The sequence below is a fragment of the Simochromis diagramma genome, unplaced genomic scaffold (assembly GCF_900408965.1).
Source record: "Simochromis diagramma unplaced genomic scaffold, fSimDia1.1 OVJJ01000443.1, whole genome shotgun sequence".
NCBI classification, from domain to species: domain Eukaryota; kingdom Metazoa; phylum Chordata; class Actinopteri; order Cichliformes; family Cichlidae; genus Simochromis; species Simochromis diagramma.
Window position 1 is genome coordinate 475,145 of NW_024387268.1, and position 24,594 is coordinate 499,738.

The following is a 24,594-nucleotide window of genomic DNA, read 5'->3' on the forward strand; positions in this document are numbered from 1 at the left end:
GAGAAAAGGGAGGGAGGGAGAGAGAGACGGGGCGGGGGGGGGGGGGGGGCTGCGGCAGCGTCAGTGCGTTACAGACACCGCACCGCGTTCAGGGCACGCGCGCAGCGCACGGGCTCAGTCGTTCCCTTAACGACCAGCAGCGCATCAGTCTGACCGGAGCCCTGCGTCTACTGCGCATGCTCAGGAAGGTTCAAATTCCTTTGACCTTGTTATCGTCCCACGTTCAGGATCTTTGGTCCAAACCAGCGACGGACAAACGAAGCTTTGAATCTTAATTAAAAACAGTTCATTGCTATTTTAAACACAGGCCTCTGGTGACACCTGGTGGACAAACATATGAAGAGCAGCTTGAATCTACCACTTAAATGAGCTGCCTCAGTGTGACTCTGTTCTCTCTGCCCACTGTTATGTCTATTTTTGTAATAAATCATTTTGATGATTAAACCTTCCTTCGTTAAACGTGTGTCATGGTTCTCCTTTCGCTTGTGACTTCTTGTTACTACTAACACCAGGCTGGGAGTATGTCTGAACTGTCATAACATAGTGCATTATGGGACATAAAGTGGTCGCCATGGTGGCCTGCTGCATTATAAACTGTCACAACCGCACACTTGACCAGAAGGGGACCAGAAGGGGACCCCCAGGGAAACGGCGTCAGGTTTTTCCAGTTTCCCATGTGGCAGCAGGAACAGGGACCAGAGATCTCTGAGCTCACGAGGAGGTGGCGTACGGCCTGGGTGGAGCTGTGAGGTGGAGAAGCCTCACCTTCAGAGACATCTTTATAAACATGTTGGTGCGCTCGCAGCACTTTCACGCCGGAGAGGCAGATTAAAATTAGTCTAGAATCTAGTAATCATCCGGGCCGCAGCCCGCCTATTGGTGACCTCAGCTAAAATGCATTTACGACTCCCTGATAGGTCAGCAGGCGATATCCTTCACTTCCATTGGTAGTTATTTGCTTTACTCACCTGAGACTTGAGAGTGGTTTAACTCTGCACTCGTACACCTGCTGCTGCTTCAGTCATGAATTTGACCAACGGTCTGTAGTCGTTGCGTGGCTTCAGATCGCAGCTCTGGGATGACTGATGGATGCCTCATGGTCCTCGCACTTCTCACCTGATGCGCTCCCTTTGGAAACTCTTCATCTGAAAACTGGGTGGTAGCCCGAGGCCCGACCATCATCAGCTCTCATCGCTGGATGAGCCACTGCAGGAAGTTTAGCTGGTCTGAAACAGAAGTTTGACGTCCGTCGTGAAACCCCCGAAACACACACACACACACACACACACACACACACACACACACACACACACACACACACACACACACACACAGCCTCCAGAGGTGCAGGAGAGGAATCAGCTGTGGCTTGTGACTTGAGGTGTCTGATGACACCCATATTCCCCCCCCCCCCCCCACACACACACAGTGTAAGGAGCAGTGACAGAAATGTTATCAGGTTTCTTTGACAAAAGAAATTTTATTTCTACAGGTTCATTTACAGCAGTGAGTGAAACAGTGAAAAGACTGTAATCATAAAATAGACAAAAATATAAACTAAGCAAAAAAAAAATTCTACTAAAACTGACCAAACTCAGGAAGTGTTTTCATGGAGAAACACTGATGTAAAAAAAAAGACTCTTTGGAAACATATACTTAAAATAATGAGAAAACTATTGTAATATTAGACACTACACTAATGGTGCGGGAGCTGGAACACTTCCTGTAAATCCAGCCGCACAAAGAAAGAGAAACGTGACGCATAAACATGCAAACAAAGACAAAGTAAGATGGAACCTCTGCTCAGCTCAAGCCAGTTTTATTAATAGAGCAAGTTCCAGTGTTGGGGAGTAATGGAATACATTTAAAATACAAAATGTGAGTAACTGTATTCTGTTACAGTTACCGTTTAAAAAGGTGATAATTAGAAAACAGTTGCTTTGTTGAAATAAATGGATTACATATGATACATACATATGTTTCATATGTTCGGCTGTCCCCTCTCTAATTTTTAAACGCATTGTCAGAAACCCAAACAAACACACAATGAAGGCTCTGATGCAAGCGTCCTGTTAATGTTGGTGGCATCAGTTACACAATGGACCTGGAGCCAGCACAACAGAACCAACAGTGCACAGGTAGGAATACATTTATTACTTGGAATTTCCAACAATACTTCATATTTAAAGAAGAAAGGGATGAAATCTGACCGTGCAATGAAAACTCTGTTTGTCAGCAACCAAGCTGCTCTCAGCGTCAAAAGACTCCAACCTAAAGAAACATCTGGCAGTAAGCTCTTTTTTAAAACTAACATTAGCCTACTGCAGCTACCTTGTTTTAGTTGTGGTAGCTACCTGGGTTATGTGCCACTTCAGCATCTTCGATTTTACTACTGCTGTGTGATTTATTACTATTAGACTGCTAGACTTGGTGGAAAGCATTAACAGCCTGCTAGGTGCAAATAATCATGTGCAGTTCCTAAAGCAGTCTATGAACTAACCTCAGCTAACGCCAGCTAACAATATTAGCTCAGTGGCAAGTAGCCTTCAGCAATAGTAATAAATCACACAGTACATCCATGTAGTTGTAAAAACCATGACAATATATCAAGTAATCTAAAGTATTCAGAACATGTTACTGACATTAAGTAATTTAATGAAATATGTTACAAACTACATTTTGGGGCATGTATTATGTAATCTGTAGTGGAATACATTCTAAAAGTAACCTTCCAACACTGCCAAGTTCACAATAACAGTCATCTCAAAGAGCTTTATGGGTAAGGTTCACATCCCAGAATGAGGTCTGCAGATTTTTGCTTTCAATGATGAAAAAAATTATTAGGATTAAACCACTTTTTATTTTAACTATAAGGGGTGTGTGTGTGTGTATACAGTCAGTAAAAAGACATTTTAAGTTCAATAACTGGCCAATAATGATCTAAGTAATTGTGACTATGATTATCTCTATAACAGTAGCCTTAACTACACTCTTGAAGAGAACCAATCAGACACATGGAGCACTGTGGGGAGGAAGAACTCCCTTCTAACAGGAAGAAACCTCCAACAGGACCAGGCCCAGCGAGGGGTAGCCTGCACAACTGCCATGGGGGGGTGACGAGAAAAAGAAGAGAGATAAGAAAAAGTAAAAGCCTTAACATGTTGTAACATTAACTTCTTTTTCTCATGTTTACAGCATGAGAACAGCACAAAAGTGAACAAAACAGGAGACGAAAGGCAGCATTTTTCAAAATATGCAACGTGTTTCTGTAAAAATCAAAACTTACAGACCGGACAAATCTGACGGCCTCACTGTCGGCTCTGAAAGATCAAATCATGATTCATTTGATCCATCGAGTACTTTGTCACATGCAATAAACTACAGAGCTCTGAGATCTGAAAGTTCCTCTGTTAACCTCTTATTTTCCTAAGCGTCACTTGAAGATAATCCCACAGAGATGTTTCAGGACGACGATGTCTCGCCTGTGTGAGTTCGCATGTGGCGCCACAAATGACTGCTTTGAACAAAGCTTTTCTCACACATTTGGCAAGAATACCGCTTCTCACCTGTGTGAGATCTCATGTGGGAAGTCAAATGATGCCTTTGACTGAAAGTTTTGTCACATGTTTTACACGAGTATGGCTTCTCACCCGTGTGAGTTCTTACGTGTACAGTCAAGTGACCACTGCGACTGAATGTTTTCCCACATATTTCACAGGAATACGGTTTCTCGCCTGTATGAACCGAGGTGTGACTTTTAAAGGTCGATAAGACAGAAAATGCTTTCCCACAGATGTTACAAACATACGGTTTTTCACCTGTGTGAGTTCTCATGTGACACTTCAACGTTGACGCGTCAATAAATCTTTTCTCACATACCTCGCAGGGATAAGGTTTCTCACCTGTGTGAATTCTCACGTGGGTGGTTAAGTGCACTTTTCGAATGAAACGCTTCCCACATGTTTCACATGAATAGGGTTTCTTACCGGTGTGAATTATCATGTGAAATTTGAGCCTTGATGCGTTTATAAACGTTTTCCCACACGTGTAACAGGGATAAGGTTTCTCACCTGTGTGCGTTTTCAGGTGGGCATTAAAGTGGCCCCTTCTATTGAAACCTTTCCCGCAGGTTTCACAAGAAAACATCTTCTTACTTGCATGAGTTCTCATGTGGGCATTAAAATTACCAACTCGATTGAAACTTTTCCCGCACGTTTCACATGTGTATGGTTTCTCACCTGTGTGAATTCTCACGTGGTCCACCAAATTGCATCGATGATTAAAACCTTTCCCACACGTTTCACAAGCATAGGGCTTCTTACCCGTGTGGTTTCTCATGTGGGCATTAAAATTACCAACTCTGTTGAAACTTTTCCCGCATGTTTCACATGTGTATGGCTTTTCACCAGTGTGAATTCTCATGTGGTCCACCAAATTACACCTGTGAGCGAAACCTTTCCCACATATTTTGCAACAGTATCTTTTGTCAACTGTCTGAATTCTTTCAAGATATTTCATTGTGTAAATACGATAGTACTTCTTCCCATTCTCAGCGTCAGGAGGGCTCAGAGGAGAGAGCAGAACATTGTTTGGTCCTGCTTCACTGCAGCCATCTTCCTCGTGAACAGGAGTCACCGTAAAGGTATCAGTCTCCTCCTTCAGCACGACCTGCTCTCCGTCCTGACTGGTGCAGGGTTCCTTCCCTTCTTCTTTAATCTGTGAAGATTCTGGGTCCTCTGGACTGGTGCTAACTTCTTCCTCCTCCTCTTTTATCTGTGGAGGTTGGGGGTTCTCCTGACTGGTGCAGAGTTCCTCCTGTTCCTCTTTAATCCGTGGTTGCTGTGGTTCATCCTGGTCCACACCTGAGGGTCTCTCCTGGTCAGTAAGAATCTCCTCCTCTCCATTTTCACGTTGCTGTGGGAGGTCTGGAGGAACAAAGGCAATACGTTACTACACAAATGAAATCTGAAGTGTGCCAAATAATTTGGGCGACACATTTTCAGTCAGAGCAGACCTCAAAGCGGCTAACGGCAGATCAAACGTTAGCTCACTTCCTAACTTCATTACAGAGCATAAACCATCAGAGAGGAGTGTTTTATCTCGCTGGTCTTTTGGAGAGAAAAAGGCTGAAGCAGCATGAGTCTGTTACACTGCCATAAATTCAACGTGCAGTTAGTCATCACTATTGCTTACAGGCAAACACTCTGTCACTTTACTCATAGATACCCGTTTGTTTTCTGTCATTTTTGTCCATAGGACAGACAAACAATGTATTTTAAGCATCAGTAAGCGAAACCTTTGTGGTGGTGAGAATAAGGAACGGCGGGACCACGGAATATCATTTTGAGCCATTTTTATTCACACTCACCACAACAACAACCACACACACCTGAGTCCCCGTGTTTTAACCCGGCGGGCGTGATTACGGGTGCCGTGCAGGTGCGTCCACCCTCCCTGCACGGCACCGCAGACCACGCCCCACCACACCTTATTTTACCAAACTGTGCAGCAATGTTTTTATCAGAAATCTGGTGAGTTTTCTTCGGTGGAAGGCCAAAACCTCATAGATCCCAAAACATTTTTTAATTGCTGCATTTCTGAAGTTCTCCCTGACAGCGAGACGTCCTCTCTAATAAAACCATCATCTCACAATGACATATCAATTCCAGATCTGAATCTTCAAGTTAATTAAGTGTGCTGATGCAACAGCTCACTTTAAATTTTGAAGCAAAACGCCTCGCAGCCTGTTATATTATTGCGTGAGGCTTGATGGGGAATAGTGTGCTATGACTTTCGGTGGTGATTCGTCACATGATTTTCACAAAATCCAAAAAACAGAATTTTTCCCAATTCATTTGAATTGGAGAATGTCTGAAAAAAACAGGCACCAATTTTTATCTAGAATTTGACTTTTCAAGGAATTTTGTTGCCACTGGATGATGTAATCACCTGCTCTAAAAACTGAGTCTGGAGAACAAAGTGGAAGAAATGTCTTTCTCTTTATTTCACGCCCAAAACTTTTGCCCTACACGGACCATATGTGCAGGTCCTTCTCAAAAAATTAGCATATTGTGATAAAGTTCATTATTTTTTGTAATGTACTGATAAACAGACTTTCATATATTTTAGATTCATTACACACAACTAGGGCTGCCACGATTTGTCGACTAGTCACGATTACGTCGACTATCAAAATCGTCGACGACTGATTTAATAGTCGACGTGTCGTTTGAAGCTTTGTAAGATCGCAAAAGACGCAGTAGCAGGATTTAAGAGTGTAATAACGGACTGAAACAGAAGATGGCAGCACTGCATGTACAAGGATGCCAGCTGCCGTTAAACCCCGAAGAAGAAGAAGCAGCTGTGTCCCAGAATTCATAGCGCGGCCCAGCTTAGTTTCCAACAATGGCGGTAGCTAGTTAGTTTTAATATTACTCTTATTATTCTTTCTGGGTCACAAAATAAACGTTTAACATATTTTCAGGCGAGAATGTAGCTGTGTAAACCTCAAATATCGGCTCAGTTTATCAGGACACCACATATTTTCAAAAGCGCTCCGACGTTTTCGGAGACGTCTGTTACCCACTAGCTCGATAGCTAGCCGGGGGCTAGGTCACTAGCGCCGTGAGAACACCGGACTCCCGGCAAATTGTTTTCAAACCCACCGCCGTCTTTCGCGACGCAGGTTAAATATATATGAGTCACTTAGATAAATTAAAAATGTTGTTGTTTGGCTTTTTTTTTTTTTTTTTTTTTTTTAGTATTTTATTTGTTCCTGAGTAAATCGGTTTGGCTGAGATTAAAGTTATAGTTTTTACACAGCTGAATAAACGTAAAGCAGACAGCTGATTATCAGAAGTGTGAGATGCTGGAGATATACTCCGGTGTTCTGTTATATTTTAGATAGCAAGGAGTTTATTAAACTTTACCGAAACAATCTGCAAATTTCATTAAAATTGAATAAACTATCATCTTGTCTTTATTTTTAGTTAGCACCTTAAAAGCTTAAAGCTGTAAGCTCTGATAGTTATATAAGAGCAGATGCTGTGGTGCCATAAGCTGTAGTTTTACGTCCAGTGGATGATGATCTGATTAGTCGACTAATCGCATAAATAATCGGTGACTAGTCGACTATCAAAATAATCGTTTGTGGCAGCCCTACACACAACTCAAGTAGTTCAAGCCTTTCATCGTTTTAATATTGATGATTTTGGTATACAGCTCATGAAAACCCAAAATTCCTATCTCAAAAAATTAGCATATCATGAAAAGGTTCTCTAGAATAGAATAGAATTCAACTTTATTGTCATTGCACATGCACAGGTACAGGGCAACGAAATGCAGTTTGCATCCATCCAGAAGTGCTTTAGTGATATAGATATATTACAATATATATTAGCAATAATATAGATATGTGAGTATATTACAGAAATGGGTCTATTATGGTATGTTATAATGTACACGGTATGAAGTATGTTGTGAATATTCTATAACTATAAGTATGTACAGGCTGTAGTGAGTACAAGCTATGAACAGGCTATGAACAGGATATAAATATGAAAAACTATACAGAATATGAAATAAATAACGTTGCAGAATCTGAGATATACAGTTATACAGAAATGGGAACTATGCAAAAGTTGTAAACAGTTGTAGGATTAAAAATTATCGAATGTACAGAATGATTATTTACACAGAGCTATACAGTAGTGCAGTTAAGATAAGTGAGGGTGTAGATAGTTTCTACAGAGGCTATATAAAGTGCTAGTGGTTGTGAGTGGTGGTTCAGTCCATGTTATTATTGTGTGTTTGAGGGTACAGTTGTCCATTGTGGGTGTGTGTGTTCAGTCCATGAGTTTAATGTGGGTCAGATGTCAGGAGGCAGAGTTCAGGAGTCTGACAGCTGTGGGGAAGAAGCTGTTCCGGTACCTGGTGGTCTTAGTCCGGAGGCTCCTGTGGCGCCTCCCAGAGGGCAGGAGGGTGAAGAGTCCATGCGATGGGTGACTGGGGTCTTTGATGATTTTCCCAGCCCTTTTCAGACACCGCTTCCTGTAGATGTCTTTTATGGCAGGAAGTGGTGCTCCGGCGATGCGCTGGGCAGTTTTCACGACCCTCTGCAACGCCTTCCGGTCCGAGGCAGAGCAGTTCCCGTACCAGACTGTTATACAGTTGGTCAGGATGCTCTCGATGGTGCAACGATAGAAGTTCACCAGGATGTCTGAGGACAGGTGGTTCTTCCTCAGAGTCCTCAAGAAGAAGAGGCGCTGGTGAGCCTTCTTGACCAGCTTGGAGCAGTTGGTCGTCCAGGTGAGATCCTCGGAGATGTGGACTCCCAGGAACTTGAAGCTGCTCACACGCTCCACAGCCGTCCCCTTAATGTGGATGGGTGGATGTGGGTCAGCATTCCTCCTGTAGTCCACGATGAGCTCCTTGGTCTTCTCGGTGTTAAGCAGCAGGTTGTTTCTGTCGCACCACTCAGCCAGACGATCCACCTCCTCCCTGTAGGCGGCCTCATCGTTGTCACTGATGAGGCCAATCACCGTGGTGTCATCTGCAAACTTAATGATGGTGTTGGAACCATCAGCAGGTCTGCAGTCGTGGGTGAAGAGGGAGTAGAGGAAAGGGCTCATCACACAGCCTTGTGGTACACCGGTGTTCATCGTGATTGTAGATGAGCAGCGGTTATCCAGCCGGACATGTTGGGGGCGGTTGGTCAGGAAGTCCAGTAACCATTTGCAGATGAGGGAACTGATGCCCAGGTCTGTCAGTTTCCTGATGAGTTGTGAGGGGTGGATTGTATTGAATGCTGAACTGAAGTCTATAAACAGCATTCTGGCGTAGGTGTTGTTGTTGTCCAGGTGTGAGAGGACAGAGTGCAGTGCGATGGAGACTGCATCCTCTGTGCTCCTGTTCTGGCGGTATGCGAATTGGTGGGGGTCCAGGGTGGGGGGGAGACAGGATTTGAAGTGTGCTAGGACCAGTCGCTCTAAGCACTTAGTGATGATGGGGGTGAGTGCTACTGGGCGGTAATCACTGAGGCAAGATGGGTTGGAGTTTTTGGGTATCGGGACGATGGAGGTGGATTTGAAGCAGGCCGGTACCACAGCGTGGGCCAAGGACAGATTGAATATGTCTGTGAGCACTCCTGCAAGCTCCCCAGAACACGCTCTGAGAACACGCCCGGGGATGCCATCAGGACCTGCAGCCTTGTGGACATTGATCCTGCTCAGCACCGCTCCTACATCGGTGGGGGAGAGAGTCAGAGGTTGGTGGTCTGGCGTCATGTCTGCTTTGGTTGTGGTTGTGGGGTTCCCTCGCTCAAAACGAGCATAAAAGTTGTTGAGCTCGTTGAGGAAGGAGACATCAGAGGATGCGGGGGAGGGTTTGGTGGTCCTGTAGTCTGTAATGGTCTGGAGTCCTTGCCACATGCGTCGGGGGTTGGAGTTGGAGAAGTGTTCTTCTACCTTCTTTTTGTAATGGTGTTTGGCTTTTTTGATGTGAGCTCTAAACGAGCTATTAACCTAATCATCTGAATCAACAAACAAACTCTTAACACCTGCAAAAGATCCCTGAGGCTTTTAAAAACTCCCAGCCTGGTTCATTACTCAAAACCGCAATCATGGGTAAGACTGCCGACCTGACTGCTGTCCAGAAGGCCATCATTGACACCCTCAAGCAAGAGGGTAAGACACAGAAAGAAATTGCTGAACGAATAGGCTGTTCCCAGAGTGCTGTATCAAGGCACCTCAGTGGGAAGTCTGTGGGAAGGAAAAAGTGTGGCAGAAAAGGCTGCACAACGAGAAGAGGTGACCGGACCCTGAGGAAGATTGTGGAGAAGGACCGATTCCAGACCTTGGGGGACCTGCGGAAGCAGTGGACTGAGTCTGGAGTAGAAACATCCAGAGCCACCGTGTACAGGCGTGTGCAGGAAATGGGCTACAGGTGCCGCATTTGAACCAGAAACAGCGGCAGAAGCGCCTGACCTGGGCTACAGAGAAGCAGCGCTGGACTGTTGCTCAGTGGTCCAAAGTACTCTTTTTGGATGAAAGCAACTTTTGCATGTCATTCGGAAATCAAGGTGCCAGAGTCTGGAGGAAGACTGGGGAGAGGGAAATGCCAAAATGCCTCAAGTCCAGTGTCAAGTACCCACAGTCAGTGATGGTCTGGGTGCCATGTCAGCTGCTGGTGTTGGTCCACTGTGTTTTATCAAGGGCAGGGTCAATGCAGCTATCAGGAGATTTTGGAGCACTTCATGCTTCCATCTGCTGAAAAGCTTTATGGAGATGAAGATTTCATTTTTCAGCACGACCTGGCACCTGCTCACAGTGCCAGAACCCCTGGTAACTCGGTTTACTGACCATGGTACTACTGTGCTCAATTGGCCTGCCAGCTCTCCTGACCTGAACCCCATAGAGAATCTGTGGGATATTGTGAAGAGAAAGTTGAGAGACGCAAGACCCGACACTCTGGATGAGCTTAAGGCCTCTATCGAAGCATCCTGGGCCTCCATAACACCTCAGCAGTGCCACAGGCTGATTGCCTCCATGCCACGCCGCATTGAAGCAGTCATCTCTGCAAAAGGATTCCCGACCAAGTATTGAGTGCATAACTGAACATAATTATTTGAAGGTTGACTTTTTTTGTATTAAAACACTTTTCTTTTATTGGTCGGATGAAATATGCTAATTTTTTGAGATAGGGATTTTGGGTTTTCATGAGCTGCATGCCAAAACCATCAATATTAAAACAATAAAAGGCTTGAACTACTTCAGTTGTGTGTAATGAATCTAAAATATATGAAAGTCTAATGTTTATCAGTACATTACAGAAAATAAGGAACTTTATCACAATATGCTAATTTTTTGAGAAGGACGTGTACATCACAGGATAGCCACTGTATTCCTCTTTCAAGTCATTCTCATTGAGATGGGAAGCTGCTGCTGCTCACAGTGAAATTATTTTTCCAATAAAATTTGTTGCAGAGCCACATTTCTGTTTGCCAGCCTGGCAAACAGAAATGTGGTCTAGGTCTGACGCTGAGGTACAGCTGTGTGTGTCTTATGTTCTAGGTTTAGTCATATAATTCATATCAATATCAGCACCTTTGATGTATTTAAGTAGCTACATATAAAGAGACTTTGTGTTAATTACAAATGTTCAGAGGATCCGTTTGCCATCAACCAAGACAGGAAACTTCTTAGGAAAATTAAAATTTAACTTGCTTATTATTTAAATGATTATTTATGTTTTGTTTGTTTTTATAAATAATGAATAAATATGAATTTTTGCCTGGGGGCCCAACAGACTCTACAATCACCACTGGAGGTTTTTGGTTTTAAATAACTACTCTCGCCACAAGGGGGCAGTAATGCAAAATTCCTTTTACTTTTAAAGCCCTTCAGGCCCTCAGAATAACAAATATTAACCTGGAAATTAGCATTTTAATACCTGGGGGAATTTTTTCCCGTCACTGCTTACAGATCTCTACTGAAACTCAAAAACCTATTACTGGTTCCACCTATTTCCTGACCAGGCTCCGGATCACGGGGGCCTCCCTCTTCCCAGCCAGCTTCTCCAACTCATTCCAAGCCATCTGAGACGTAATCTCTCCAGTGTGCCCCAAGTCTGCCCTGGAGGCTTCTCCTGGTAGGACATGCCTGGAACACCTCACCCAGGAGCCATCCTGGCCAGATGCCCAAATATCTCCACTTGCTCCTTGAGGAGCTCTGAGACGCTCCTGAATAACCAAGCTCCTCACCTTCCCTCTGACGCCGAGTCCAGACACCGTTTGGACGACGCTCGTTTTCTCCGCCTTCATCTGTGAGCTCACTCACTCAGTTTCTGCCCACAGCTCATGGATATCAAACAATAACAGATGTACTAAGCTGTGGTCTACACTCACTCATTAACACTAATCTCTAATCAGCCAATGACATGGCAGCAGCTCAATGTATTTATGCATGTAGAGATGGTGACGACAATCAGCCGGGGGTCAAACTGAGCATCAGAAAATTGAGGAAGAAAAGTGATTTAAGAAACTTTTAGTGTCCTATTTCAGAAACTGCTGATTGGCTGGTTTTTCCCACACAGACATCTCAGAGTTTACAAAGAAGTAGTGCAGGGCGATATGACCAAAAATACTTACAACGATGTACATTTGAAAATTTGCGATAACGATATAACGGACGATATAATTGATGCGAGACAAAATACTTTATAACTCCACAATTTTACTAGTGCAAAAAAAACCCATCAATGTATTTTCACGTAAACAAGCAGCTGTTTTTATGTGTATATATAACATTTTAACAGTGCAAATGCAAATTCCTTGCTGACAGTTTAACCAAAAGGCAAATGGGCTGACATATGCTGAGCATAACCATGTATAATAACCACCAAAGGTTAAAAAGAGGAGCTTTGAAACATGGAACTGCAGTAAAAAACAGTCAGATACGTCTAACTTTACTCAACTCATTCTTCACTTTTGTACCATTGACTCATAATGCTGAATTCTCTCACAGCTGCTCTGTTCCCATGTTCTACTGCATGACCGATAGCCTTCAGTTTAAAATCCGCTTCATGCGCACGTCTCTTAACAGCTGCCATTTTGGGTCCTTATACACAAACAATATGGTAACGTCATGTTGAAGCACGGTACGTATCACTTCGCCAGGCTCCCGCCTACGATAGCCGTAATGCTCCGACAGTCCATCAAGCGGTGCGGCTTTGCAGCTTAGCAAAGTCGTACTGAAACATTTTTTGACAGACTTTTGAGTGCCGGACGAAAGCTAAACCAGCTCCACCACTGAAGCTGCAGCATTTTTACAAACCAGTTCTGGTTCATCCGTTTCATTCAACGATCTGCTTTCACCCTTCTCGTTCTCCGTCACCGCCATGCTTTTTCTGCCATGTGTTTATGAAAACACTGCACATGCGCGTTTTCCTCATATTCTATCACGATATTTCATTTTCTTATCATTGCCTAACATTATACCGGTGTTACCGTGAACGGTATGATATGGCCCAGCCCTACAAAGGAGGTCTGAAAAAGAGAAACTATCCGGAGAGCAGCAGTTCTCTGAGAGGAAGTACCTTCTTTGTGTCAGAGAACGGCAGAACTCTGAGACAGGACGACAGCAGTAACTAAAATCGCTGCTCGTCACATCCAAAGTGATCAGAAGAGCATCTCTGAATGGGCGGCATGCTAAAGCCTGAAGCAGAAGACCACAGCGGGTACCACCGCTGTCAGTACGAACAAGACACCGAGGCTACAGTTTTCACAGTCTCACTAAAGCTAAAACACAAGAAGGAAAAACGTTTCCGGGTATGATCAGTCTCGAGGTCAGAGTAACCATGGAAACATGGATCCATCTTGCCGGCATCGGCAGCTCAGCCTGCCGCTGGTGTAACGCTGCTGGGAAATCGTCTCAGATGACTATTACTGTTCTGCATCTCTGTGTCAGTGAGAGGACGAATAGAAACATTCGCTGACACGAATCAGGAGCAAACATGTGACCTCAAATCGCTTTCTGACTTTAAAGCCACAATTTTAGACAAGTGGAGGCTCCACCAGCTGTTCAGATACCACACCACCTTCATCTTCCATTAGTACCATTCTCACACTGCTTTAATACAAACATGTGATGGCACAGACATGATGCAGCACCGATATCGATCCATGAAACGCAGATAAGGAAACAGAATGATTCCTTTGACTTTTGATTGGCCCACAGTAAATACTTGAACTGGTAGTTTATTAGTTTTATATTTTAAGTAACACATTTCAGGTTCAGGCAGGGAGGAGTGCAGCGTGCTGTCAGCATACTTATCAGAATAAAACAGCAGCATGCTCTAATCTGGTTTATCTTGTTCGACGTGGAAGATGGTTTTCTCCTCTGTAACAGTCACTGCATTACACTGATATGATATCAGAGCGACAATGAGCGAGAACAGCGTCACACAGTTTGGATATAATAGTAACAGGAACTTGTTCTTTCTACAAGTACAACAAAATGTTGTTTTTGCTCAACTTTCAGCTTTAATGTGTGACATCATCCAGCTTTTAGATTCTTAAATAGCCGGATGTGCCTCGTGTCTGAGACGCTGTTACACCAGGACAGGTCTGGTTTCTACTGACCTCCCAACCTGCTGTCAGACTCGCGACATGCTTCACGAGCTCCGTGTTCACAGATTTACCCTCAAACTGAAGAATCGAGCTCAGTGAAGCCGTTTACATTTCACAGCTCTACTATCGAGCCGTCACACCTTCGTGGACCCTTAAAGTAAACCACTGACAGCAGGCAAACTTACATCAGTACTGCCAACGCTTAGCCCAGAGGCGCAGGTTTGACACCAAAGGGGGGCGAAAGCTGAGGATGACGCCGGAAGTGACCCCGTGACTCTCGGCCATGTTGGCTCAGGCTGTCCGCGCGGACACCCGCGTGCCAGACCGCTGTGGCACAACTCCTCGCTAGCTTTTCGGCACGTGCAGGTTTTACACACCTGTGAGGAGCAGCTTCCGCTGCAGCCGCCGGTGACGGTCGAGCTCCTCCTCGTACTGCACGAAGGTTTTCTCCACCTCGCTGAAGATTTCCTCCGCGGCTGCCGTCAGCCTCCGCTGGATAAAGTCCTTCAGATACTCAAGAGTACACATGACTACTGCAGTAACCCGAGTACTGAGCGGGGGGAATACTACACCGTCCTCCGGCTCGGTCCGCGCCTCAGGAGAGCCGCTGCTGCTAACCTGCTTCTTCTACGCATGCGCCCAAAGGGTTCTTCCTCTCCCGGAGTTTCACAATAAAAGCCCTGTACAGACGAAAAGCAACTTAGTGAAATGTCTTAAAGAGACAGAAGAAAATCGAAAAAAGGGAAAAATGAGGATTTCTGCACAAAATAATAATAAATAAAGAACCATATTTTCATATTTGTTCTTGTGTATTTCTTTTATTTGTAGGTCACCACAAGAAAGAGGAAGGATGTACCCGACTGGAGTCTCAACACACATTACATACATAAAAGTTTAATATAAGTGTAGTGTCCATTTGAACTCCTTACAGTTCTCATGTTATTTATATTTAAAAGGAGCGCACCCAGGACACAAGAGTCAAACCACTTTGTTCACTCCTTTATTTTCCACACTTCACAATAAATTTCATGAAATAATCACAAATAAATTATTCTCAAATATCAAAATTCAGAATATGTATTAAAGTATGTCACCTCAGTAAAAATGTGACTGTAAAGGACACTTACAGGAGTATAAAGTTACAGATGTGTAAAGTTGTCTGGAGCTCGCTCTTCTTCACAGTGTCGTGTCACTCGTTCCACTTCCACCACAGCTCTTCTGCTGGGTTCAGCTGTGGACTCGGCCTGTGCCGTCGCAGACCCTGAGTTGTGCTGCGTGCTCTTTCTATAGAGAGGAGGCTTTCTCCCGCAATTGTGATGTCATGAACTTTAACCTTTGACATGCTAACTGAAGCCTGTAGAGACTGAGATGGAGCTTTCGTTCCAGTTTCTCTGAGAGCTGGATGGATTGAATCTGCTGGGATTCTCCAGCAGAGAAGGACTGGGTGAGAGAGGGAGGCCTGGGGGAGAGAGGGAGGCCTGGGGGAGAGAGGGAGGCCTGGGGGAGAGAGGGAGGCCTGGGGGAGAGAGGGAGGCCTGGGGGAGAGGTGGGCTCCTTTACAGCCACATGCTTGTCTAACTCTAGGTTAAGGGAAGAGAAACTTGAGCTTTTTAAAAACACCTCAGTGTTTCTGCTGGATTATAATGTTGTTATTTACAGACAGACCAAGAAAACGTCTAAACACATGAGCCGCTCGCACTGCTCAGTCTTTACACTCATTTATTTCCCAGAACACTAACTCTAACTCAGTGACAGATGTCGGTGATCCAACGTTCCACAGCAAGAAGAACCGGCTCGGAGAACTAAAGAGAAACAAACAGGCTAAAAGACGGGGCTCACACCGAGCCACCGAGACTTCATGAAAACATGAAAGATTCACGTTTTTCTGCCTTGAACTGTTGGTGCTGTTTCCCTCAGACACGTTTTCTGCCCATCGGTGCTTCAGGACGACCACGTCTCAGCTGCGTGGTGTAGCTGCCACAGTCACGGCCTCTCAGCTGCGTGGTTCTCACGTGGATTTTAGGGACATGCTGTAACTTTTCTTCCACATATTGCAGCTCTGTGCAAAATGTGTTTTGTGCCTTTTAAGTGATGAGAACTCAGAGAACCTGGTGCCACAGCTCTTGCAAACATAAGGCTTCTCCCCTGTGTGAGACCTCATGTGGCGTAACAGATTACTGCCTCGATTGAAAGACTTCCCGCACGTTTCGCAGGAATAGGGCTTCTCACTCGTGTGGATTTTTGTGTGGGATAATAAATTACTGCGCCGATTGAAAGACTTGCCGCACGTTGGGCAACAAAACTGCTTCCTTCCTTCCTCACTTTCCTCATATGTAGCAGTCACCATGAAGGCATCAGGCCCCCGAGAGAAGAGCTGCTCCATGTCTGGTTCACTGTGCTCTCCTTCCTCAGCAGCAGTCACCATAAAGGCATCTGTCTCCTCCTTCAGTCCCAGCTGCTCTCCCTCCTGACTGCTGCACAGTTCCTCCTGTTCCTCTTTAATCTGTGGAGGTTCTGGTTCCTCCTGCTCCACACTGGAGCTCCTCTCCTGGTTCCAGAGCTGCTGCTCAGGGAGAACCTCCTCCTCCTCCTTACCTACAGGCTGCTGTGGGACATCTAAACAAAGTTGCACAAGAAATAAGTTAACAGTAAAACCCACAGAGATCCTGGTGAGGGTTAGTGAACTCTGTGGTTCACTCACACACACACACAAAGGTCAGGAGCATCAAATTTAACATCCAGTTTTTAAATATGAGACATAAAAAAAGAAAGAATGGCTTCAAGAGGTTCATAACTAAAAACAAAGATTTCCTGTTGGGGAGATGTTTCAGCTTTATAGGTGTATAACAAACCCAGCCATCCATTAAGTTCCTCTGACTCATCCAAGCCTGGGTCAGAGGGGTCTCAGCAGACGTGCCCTCCCTGCAGAAGGTGAGGAGGAAACAAAGGCTGATGATCTGACAGCTCTGTCTCCCAGCAGGCCGTGGACAGAGTTTCATTCCTGCTTATTGGATTCTACAACTAACTTCTCATAACTGGAGGAGTCGGTTTTGTTGTGTGGAGGCAAAAACAAAGTGATGTTATGTGGTGTGTATATTATGTTAGAAATATGTTCGTTATCATTATGACTGCAGATTATATCAACAAGGACGCTGATTAAATATTGACCGATAACTGTGGCGAAGGGGCGGGACATGCGCACTTCTTCCCACTCCTTTCCTTGTATGTTATTTTGTAAAGCTGTTTGTTTGTCTTTGCTAAATGAACTTCGGTATATTGTTTACATGTTTGGAATAAAGCGGATCCAGCCAACCACCGATCGGCTCCAGAGCTCGTGCATCAGCCAGGTGTGTTCAGGTGAGCTGATGCGCAGCCTCCCTGTTGTTGCTGAGCTCAGCTCATCAGACAGTTTCTGGCACCTGTGCAGCACATTCATGGGTGGAGCAGGTCAGTGGCTGTATCCCAATCCAGGGTCTGCAGCCTTAAAGGCCGCATTTTAAGGCCGATTACGTCACAGTGGCGCGCCGAAGGCTGTCCCAATTCGAAGGCTGCTCGAAATGCGTCCCTCAAATGCGTCCTTCATTTCCCTGAATTTTAAGGATGTGGCGGTGTAGACTTCGTGGCCCAACATATCCCAGAATGCATAGCGTGGCGGTGGGTGTGGATAATTTTGCCGAAAAAAAAAGAAGAGTAAACTTTAAGTACTGAATATTATGTCACTTATTTATGTGCAAATGTTTAATAACGAAGAACATTAAACATTACTGTTGGCCACATGTCGGCAAAGTCATGTGACATTAGTGACGTTTGTACTAACTTGGTTTTAAAGCCTTTACTTTAAAATATACGCCGTTCAATAGCTGAGCTTAATCTTACAGAGAATGATCAAAGCTCATGTAGAAACAAACAAATGAACAAAAGATTTTCTCCTTCATTTCTGTCAAACACAGCTGTATGACACGTTTCCAGCTGTTAGTATCATGGTTGCTAGGCAACCTGGGCAGCGCGACGGAGGCTAGACCGTCCCATTTCACAAGCCTCGCACTTCCGGCCTTAGCGGTCTTTGAGTACGCGGCCCTTGAGTATCGTTGAGGCTGCGTACTTTAAGGCTGCAGACCCTGAATTGGGACACAGCCAGAGAGTCACGGGTACACAGCTGTGCTGCACAAATTCCAAGTTTTACCACAGTTTACGTTCACTGCCGCCATCTTGGATGTGGGCTCGCGGGCTACATTTCATAATAAAATTCCGACTCCCAGTTTGACCTCGAACGCAGCACCGCTGGCTGGATTTCCGGCACGTGCAGGTTTTACACACCTGTGAGGAGCAGCTTCCGCTGCAGCCGCCGGTGACGGTCGAGCTCCTCCTCGTACTGCACGAAGGTTTTCTCCACCTCGCCGAAGATTTCCTCCGCGGCTGCCGTCAGCCTCCGCTGGATAAAGTCCTTCAGATACTCAAGAGTACACATGACTACTGCAGTAACCCGAGTACTGAGCGGGGGGAATACTACACCGTCCTCCGGCTCGGTCCGCGCCTCAGGAGAGCCGCTGCTGCAAACCTGCTTCTTCTACGCATGCGCCCAAAGGGCTTATTCGTGTCCCAGAGTTTCATAATAAAAGCCCCGTACAGACGAAAACCAAATGTAAAATGTCTAAAATGGAGAGATTTGTGGCAGGTTGCAGGATTAAGATGAAAAACTTGCTTCATGAGTCAGAATCATCCAAAGTTTTAAAGCTAAACCAAATAAACCCGCAGAAGAAATCATTTTTGTTTTTCCCGAGTTATTTAATAAAAGCTTTGCACTTCACACTTTACTCATCAGATAAGCTTTGTTTTTATAAAGTACATCCATCCACGAAGCAAAGAAATTATTTTAAAAATGCATTATTGCACAAAGTAGCAGTAAAAACAACAAAGACACATTTTCCTATTTGTTCTTTATTCTTTTCATCTGTAGGGTACCATGCTGAAAAACACCTGATATTTATACACCTGGTGAAAATGTGTTTAATCTTTCTGCCGTCTGGTTTAAACCCTGTGTGGTCTGGAGCTGTCGAGTCCAATAACACAGCAGTGTATCCACCCCATGATTCAGCTGAGAACACTTGCATATCCGCTCCACGGACGAGCAGGTGGATAGAGAGAGAGTGAGGTCTGTAAGTGGGAGAAAACTGATGGGCTAAAAAATGAGCTCGTGGCACAGCCACTCTAAAGTTCAGGAGCACGTGAGCCACAGCGACGAATGTAAAGGTGAACAGGTTCGTCAGACTCTGGAAGGAAAGAGAACTTATAGAAGCTGCTTGTTGAAAACTTCAGACTCACAGTGGCTTCCCCTCCACTTCCCACTGTTGTGACAAAATTCCACAGAGGCTGTTGTGGAAATTGACATTACCACAGGAAGCACATACAGGCACACGGACTGAATAACCAAGATTTTCTCAAAACATATCTTTATACTCAAAAACACACGCCCACTCCCACTGCTAGTGCCACTATCTCTAATTCAGTGGCGGATGTCATGGTGCACAGCAAGAGGACGTCTCCGCTGCGTGGTGCAGTAACGCTGATACAGTCACGGCCTCTCAGCTGTGTGGTTTCTCAGGAGGATTTTAAAGAAGCTTTTCTTCCACATTCAGCAGCTCCTCCTCTGTGCCTTTTAAGTGACGACGAGTCAGCGAACCTGGTGCCACAGCTCTTACAAACATAAGGCTTCTCCCCTGTGTGAGACCTCATGTGGCGTAACAGATTACTGCCTCGATTGAAAGACTTCCCGCACGTTTCGCAGGAATAGGGCTTCTCACTCGTGTGGATTTTTGTGTGGGATAATAAATTACTGCGCCGATTGAAAGACTTGCCACACGTTGGGCAACAAAACGGTTTCTCACCTCTGTGAATTCTGCTGTGGACGTACAAATCAGTTCTTCGATTAAAACCTTTCCCACATGTTTGGCAAGAATACGGCTTTTCATCTGCGTGGATAAACATGTGCATGTTAAACGTTGACAATTTAAAAAATCTCTTCCCACAGATGTTGCACAGATAGGGCTTCTCGCCGGTGTGCACTCTCGTGTGGACCAGCAAAATGGACTTTTGAGCAAAACCTTTCCCACACGTTTTGCAGGAATAGGGCTTCTGGCACGTGTGGACCGCGGCGTGCCGGGTAAGGGTCGATGAGGTCAAGCATCTTTTCCCACAGGTGTTACAAACATAGGGCTTATCACCTGTGTGTGTTCTCATGTGCACAGTCAGAGCATCCTTCTGAGAAAAACCTTTCCCACACATCTCACAGGGATACGGCTTCTCGCCTGTGTGGATTCTCTGATGTCTTTGCATCCGGGATCTATACTTGAAGCCTTTTCCACAAACGTCACATGTTACAGATTTGCTGGCCGTGTCAGAGCGACGCTGGCTCGGAGCGTCGTCTGCACCGAGACGTCTGCGATTTCTCGTTTTTGGCTTTAAACCGAAACTCACAGTTAATCCTGAGTCAGCATTCTTGCTTCCTTTCTCACTTTCTTCCACCATGAAGGTCTCAGTCTCCTGGCTCACCTCCTGACAGAGTTCCTCCTGTTCCTCTTTAATCTGTGGAGCTTCTGGTTCCTCCTGCTCCACACTGGAGCTCCTCTCCTGGTTCCAGAGCTGCTGCTCAGTGAGAACCTCCTCCTCCTCCTCCTCCTCACAGACATGCTGCTGTGGGACGTCTAAACAAAGGTGCACAAGAAATAAGTTATTATTTCCACTTTTGCACAGAAGAAATAAAAATGACCGATTAGTGAAGCTGAGAAGGAGATGAAGGTAAACTAATATTCTGTTGGTATGTTTGCATTTAGTCCTATTAAGTCGGGTACAAACACCGGGGGATAAATTAGGCTCAGAACATTAATGGGATGACTTGTGCCCGGTGGCTCCACTGACAGAGATCACAGGTTTGAGACCAGGAGGAGACACAGGCCTGTCTGTGCTTCCCGCTGATCCCAAGCCTGGATAAATGTGCGGGCAGCATCAGGAGGAACAGCTGGTAACATGTCACTGAATGAAAACGTGGACTCTTCTGCTGAGACTGAATCCTGACTCAGATCCACACGAGTCACACTCGGCTGTGGTTCACTGAAATGGTTTCATGCTACACACCTGTCCTTTGTGTCTTCATCTGTGGGCTGCAGGTGACGTCCTCTTGTTCCTGCTGAGGACTGCTCTCGTTCCAGATGATGACGTCTACACTCTCCTCCTTCACTACCAGCTGCTCTCCCTCCTGTTCCTCTTTAATCTGTGGAGGTTCTGGATCCTCTTGGCCACAGAGCTGCTGCTCGGGGAGAACCTCCTCCTCCCTGCTGACATGTTGCTGTGGGTCGTCTGCACATGTTTAAAGCACAAGGCAAGCAAAGGTCGAGTGCTTTATTGAAAACACCACATTAAAACATACGACTACTGCTGATTATTTTTATGTGGCCAAAGCTTCAGAGATCCATGAAGAAATCTGAAGAAACCGTGGATCCGACTTGACTCTTTAAACGTGAACATTTAAAATGTGAACATTTAAAACGTGAACATTTAAAATGAGCTGACAAAGAAATGCTCATTTTTTCTCACTTTAAACGATTTGTTTTCTGTTCTTTCGTGAATACAGTCCAGATTTATGAGATCAGCGCATCACTGGATTCATTTTCATGTGTCTGTATTTCACACAGCATCCTGTCTCTACTGCAACTACCAGGACGGACACGTGACAGAAACACCGGAAGTACTGAATGAACATTAAAAGTAAAAAACGTTCTCATGAAATCAGAGAAAAACGTGTGCGCGTGCCCTGTCCACCGTGACCTCCCCCCAGGCTGATTCTGTTCACCGGGACAAACTTCTCATCATCATCATCATCAGGTGACTGCAGGTTTCCAAACAAACAGCACGTGTGCACGATGACTGAAACCGTGACGTCACTTTATGATCACTAATATGCAAATTAAAACGACCATCGATCGACAACCACTGATCAAAGACGTGACGTCAGTAATCTCTTAACGCCGTTTGCGTTCACTGCTGTGTAGCGTGACGCGTTTCTTCTGCTGGTTTTGAGGATTTTACCCTCAGTGTTTCTGTCACGAAGCCCGTGGAAATGATTCTAGCTTTCCCACAGAGCTCCACGTCACAGACTCACCTGTCCTGTGCAGCTTGATTTGGGGTTTCCAGGTGATATCCAGCAGTCTGCGCTGACGGTCGATCTCTTCCTCGTACTGGACGATCGTTTTTTCAAACTCCAAGAATATTTGTTCAGCAGCAGCAGTTAGTCGCTCGTTGATAAACTCTCTCAGATACTGAGCTGAAGGCATCGTTGCTGCCGCAGCTCACACACTCGGCTCACACACAACAACAACAGTTTTCATTGATTACTTCCGCCGAATTTCTTCTTCGTCTGATGAATTTCCAGCAGCTTGTGGACTGTGAAATGTAGTGCTGCCCTCTACAGACAGGAGTGTGTTGGACAGCCGGACTCGATCACAGCCGATCTGCGGTCTGTTTAGACGTTTGAGACTGAAGATTAAAATAAATAATAAGTAAAAATGAAGAAATTCAAAGAAAACTTTCACCAGTTTACAACAAAACAAACTAACAAGCAAGAAAAATTAACAAAAAAGGGCAAGAAGCACAACAACAAACTGCAAAAACAAACAAAATAACAACAATAACAACAATAATAATACATTTTAATTTAAAAATGACCACTAATGGTACATTTCTGGTAGTTTAACAATATAAAGGTTTTGGAGAAAATTGCAAAATAAGAAGAAGGCAAATTTTAAATATTTGGAAAAGTTATGAGAAAATGTTTGTACATGTACAAGAAAAATGGCGTCAAGTGGGCGTATTTAGGAAAAAAACCCAAATAACAAAACGTTTTCCAAATTTGTTTCTAATTTTAATTTTGAGTTCATGTTGAGTTTGTTGATTTTTACACTGTTCTGTTTCCATGATTATCTCAGTGTTTTTGGGTGTGTGTGTGTGTGTGTGTGTGTGTGTGTGTGTGAATGGACTGATTCTTATATAGAGCTTTTCTACTCTCCCGGCGTGCTCAGAGTGCTGTTACAACATGGCACATTCACCCAATCACACCCATTCTCACAAGCACTGACTCTAAACTGAGTGCATTTCTAATGACGTTCGCACACATTCACACTCCGATGGATGCACCAGAGAGCAACTTGGGGTCAGTATCTTGCCCAAGGATACTTGGCATGCAGACACACACACACACTTTCTCGTGCAGCCTGCATTATCTGAATGTAACCGTGCTTCTTCTTTTAGTGGTTGTGAGCTTCAGCTGCTTCAGGTCTGCCTGGTTGTTGGTTCAGGTCTTTGTGTTTGTGCTGCTGATGGTCCTCCTTCTGTCTCGGGCTGTTTTTATGTACTCGGTCGCTCTGCGTTCATGTTAGGTTTAGTCTCCTCTGATTATTTCCTGTTTGACTTTGAAGTTTGATTTTCTTTCATGCAGTGTGCTGGTTTGACTTCCTGCCCTGTGGTTTAATAAGCTGTGTTTGAACAGCTCAGTCTTCAGTTGGCCTCTGTGCTGCCAGTTAAGCTCCACGTGTGCTGCTCATGTTTTAGATGATCCTGTCTGCAGTTTTGGACTCTGCTGCAATATAAACACACATTTCAATTATAAAGGGCAGTTTGTTTGAACAGGAGATTTATGTGACTGCAGCTGAAGAATAAGGAAAACCTTGTGAAGCTTTAACAGGTATTTTTACTGGACTCACACTTAAACCTCAGTCAGGCAGCTGAGGCCCTTTTATCAGGTCAACTTTAAGCCCTTTGAATAAGCAGATATGCTCTGGAGTGAACTTAATGTGAATTAATTTGCTTTCATGTCATGTTGTTCACAAACAAATCATGAGGTCATGTGATACATGTGATCTGTAACTGGACAAGTGAAGCTGACGGTAAGTAAAATGTTGCAGATTAGACTCTGATGTCTGCACCGTGGGGATGTTTTACCTTTACTGTAACTGACTTTACTTCTGTATCTGTGCTCTTTTCTTCCCCCTGCAGTGAAATAATCAAAGACATCGAAAACTGTGGGAAGAAATGATCCTGTGATCATCTCCCTTTGTTCTGCTTCCTGCTGATTAGTAAACAAAAGCTTCTTGGAAACACACACATGAAACTCCTCCTCATGGTTACTGCAGTGTTGCTGTTAAACTCTGATGGTTCTGGGTTTGTTGTGCTTCTCGTTGCCGTCCTGGGTCCCTCTTCCTGTTTTATTTGAGCGATTGCTTCTCCTCACATGCCTGCCCTGTCTTCCCTTCCTCTCTTTGTCTTCCCTCCTGTGTGATTGCCGCCCCGCCTTGATTGTCTGCAGCTGTGCTCGGTTCCCAGCTGCGTCTCGTTGTGTAATCAGTCCCGTGTGGTCTCGTCTTTCCCTTTGTGGAGAGATGTTTTTGCTCCGTGTGCTTGTTTGTGCATTCCTCTCTCCT

The 24,594-nt window shown here is 44.8% G+C and overlaps 2 protein-coding genes across 4 annotated transcripts; both read right to left on the bottom strand.

Annotated features, from left to right (window-relative positions):
* Window positions 1–2,163: 2,163 nt before the first annotated feature.
* LOC120715483 (gastrula zinc finger protein XlCGF57.1-like) lies at window positions 2,164–18,547 on the bottom strand. Of its 3 annotated transcripts, none has more exons than XM_040002513.1 (3): window positions 18,443–18,547; window positions 14,503–14,805; window positions 2,164–4,925 (listed from the first exon to the last, which is right to left on the bottom strand). In XM_040002513.1, the coding sequence occupies exons 2-3, from the start codon at window positions 14,651–14,653 to the stop codon at window positions 3,463–3,465; spliced, it is 1,614 nt and encodes a 537-aa protein (XP_039858447.1). In that variant the 5' UTR covers window positions 14,654–14,805; window positions 18,443–18,547; the 3' UTR covers window positions 2,164–3,462. The 3 variants fall into 3 exon arrangements, with proteins under 3 accessions (XP_039858447.1, XP_039858446.1, XP_039858445.1); XM_040002512.1 differs by lacking the exon at window positions 18,443–18,547 and adding an exon at window positions 15,253–16,137; XM_040002511.1 differs by lacking the exon at window positions 18,443–18,547 and having other exon boundaries at window positions 14,503–16,137.
* Window positions 14,739–22,521, bottom strand: LOC120715462 (golgin subfamily A member 6-like protein 22). Its single transcript, XM_040002472.1, has 5 exons — window positions 22,281–22,521; window positions 21,257–21,478; window positions 20,783–20,826; window positions 16,414–16,715; window positions 14,739–14,805 (listed from the first exon to the last, which is right to left on the bottom strand). Exons 1-5 carry the CDS (start codon window positions 22,450–22,452, stop codon window positions 14,739–14,741), a joined length of 807 nt encoding a protein of 268 aa, XP_039858406.1. The 5' UTR covers window positions 22,453–22,521.
* Window positions 22,522–24,594: the final 2,073 nt, after the last annotated feature.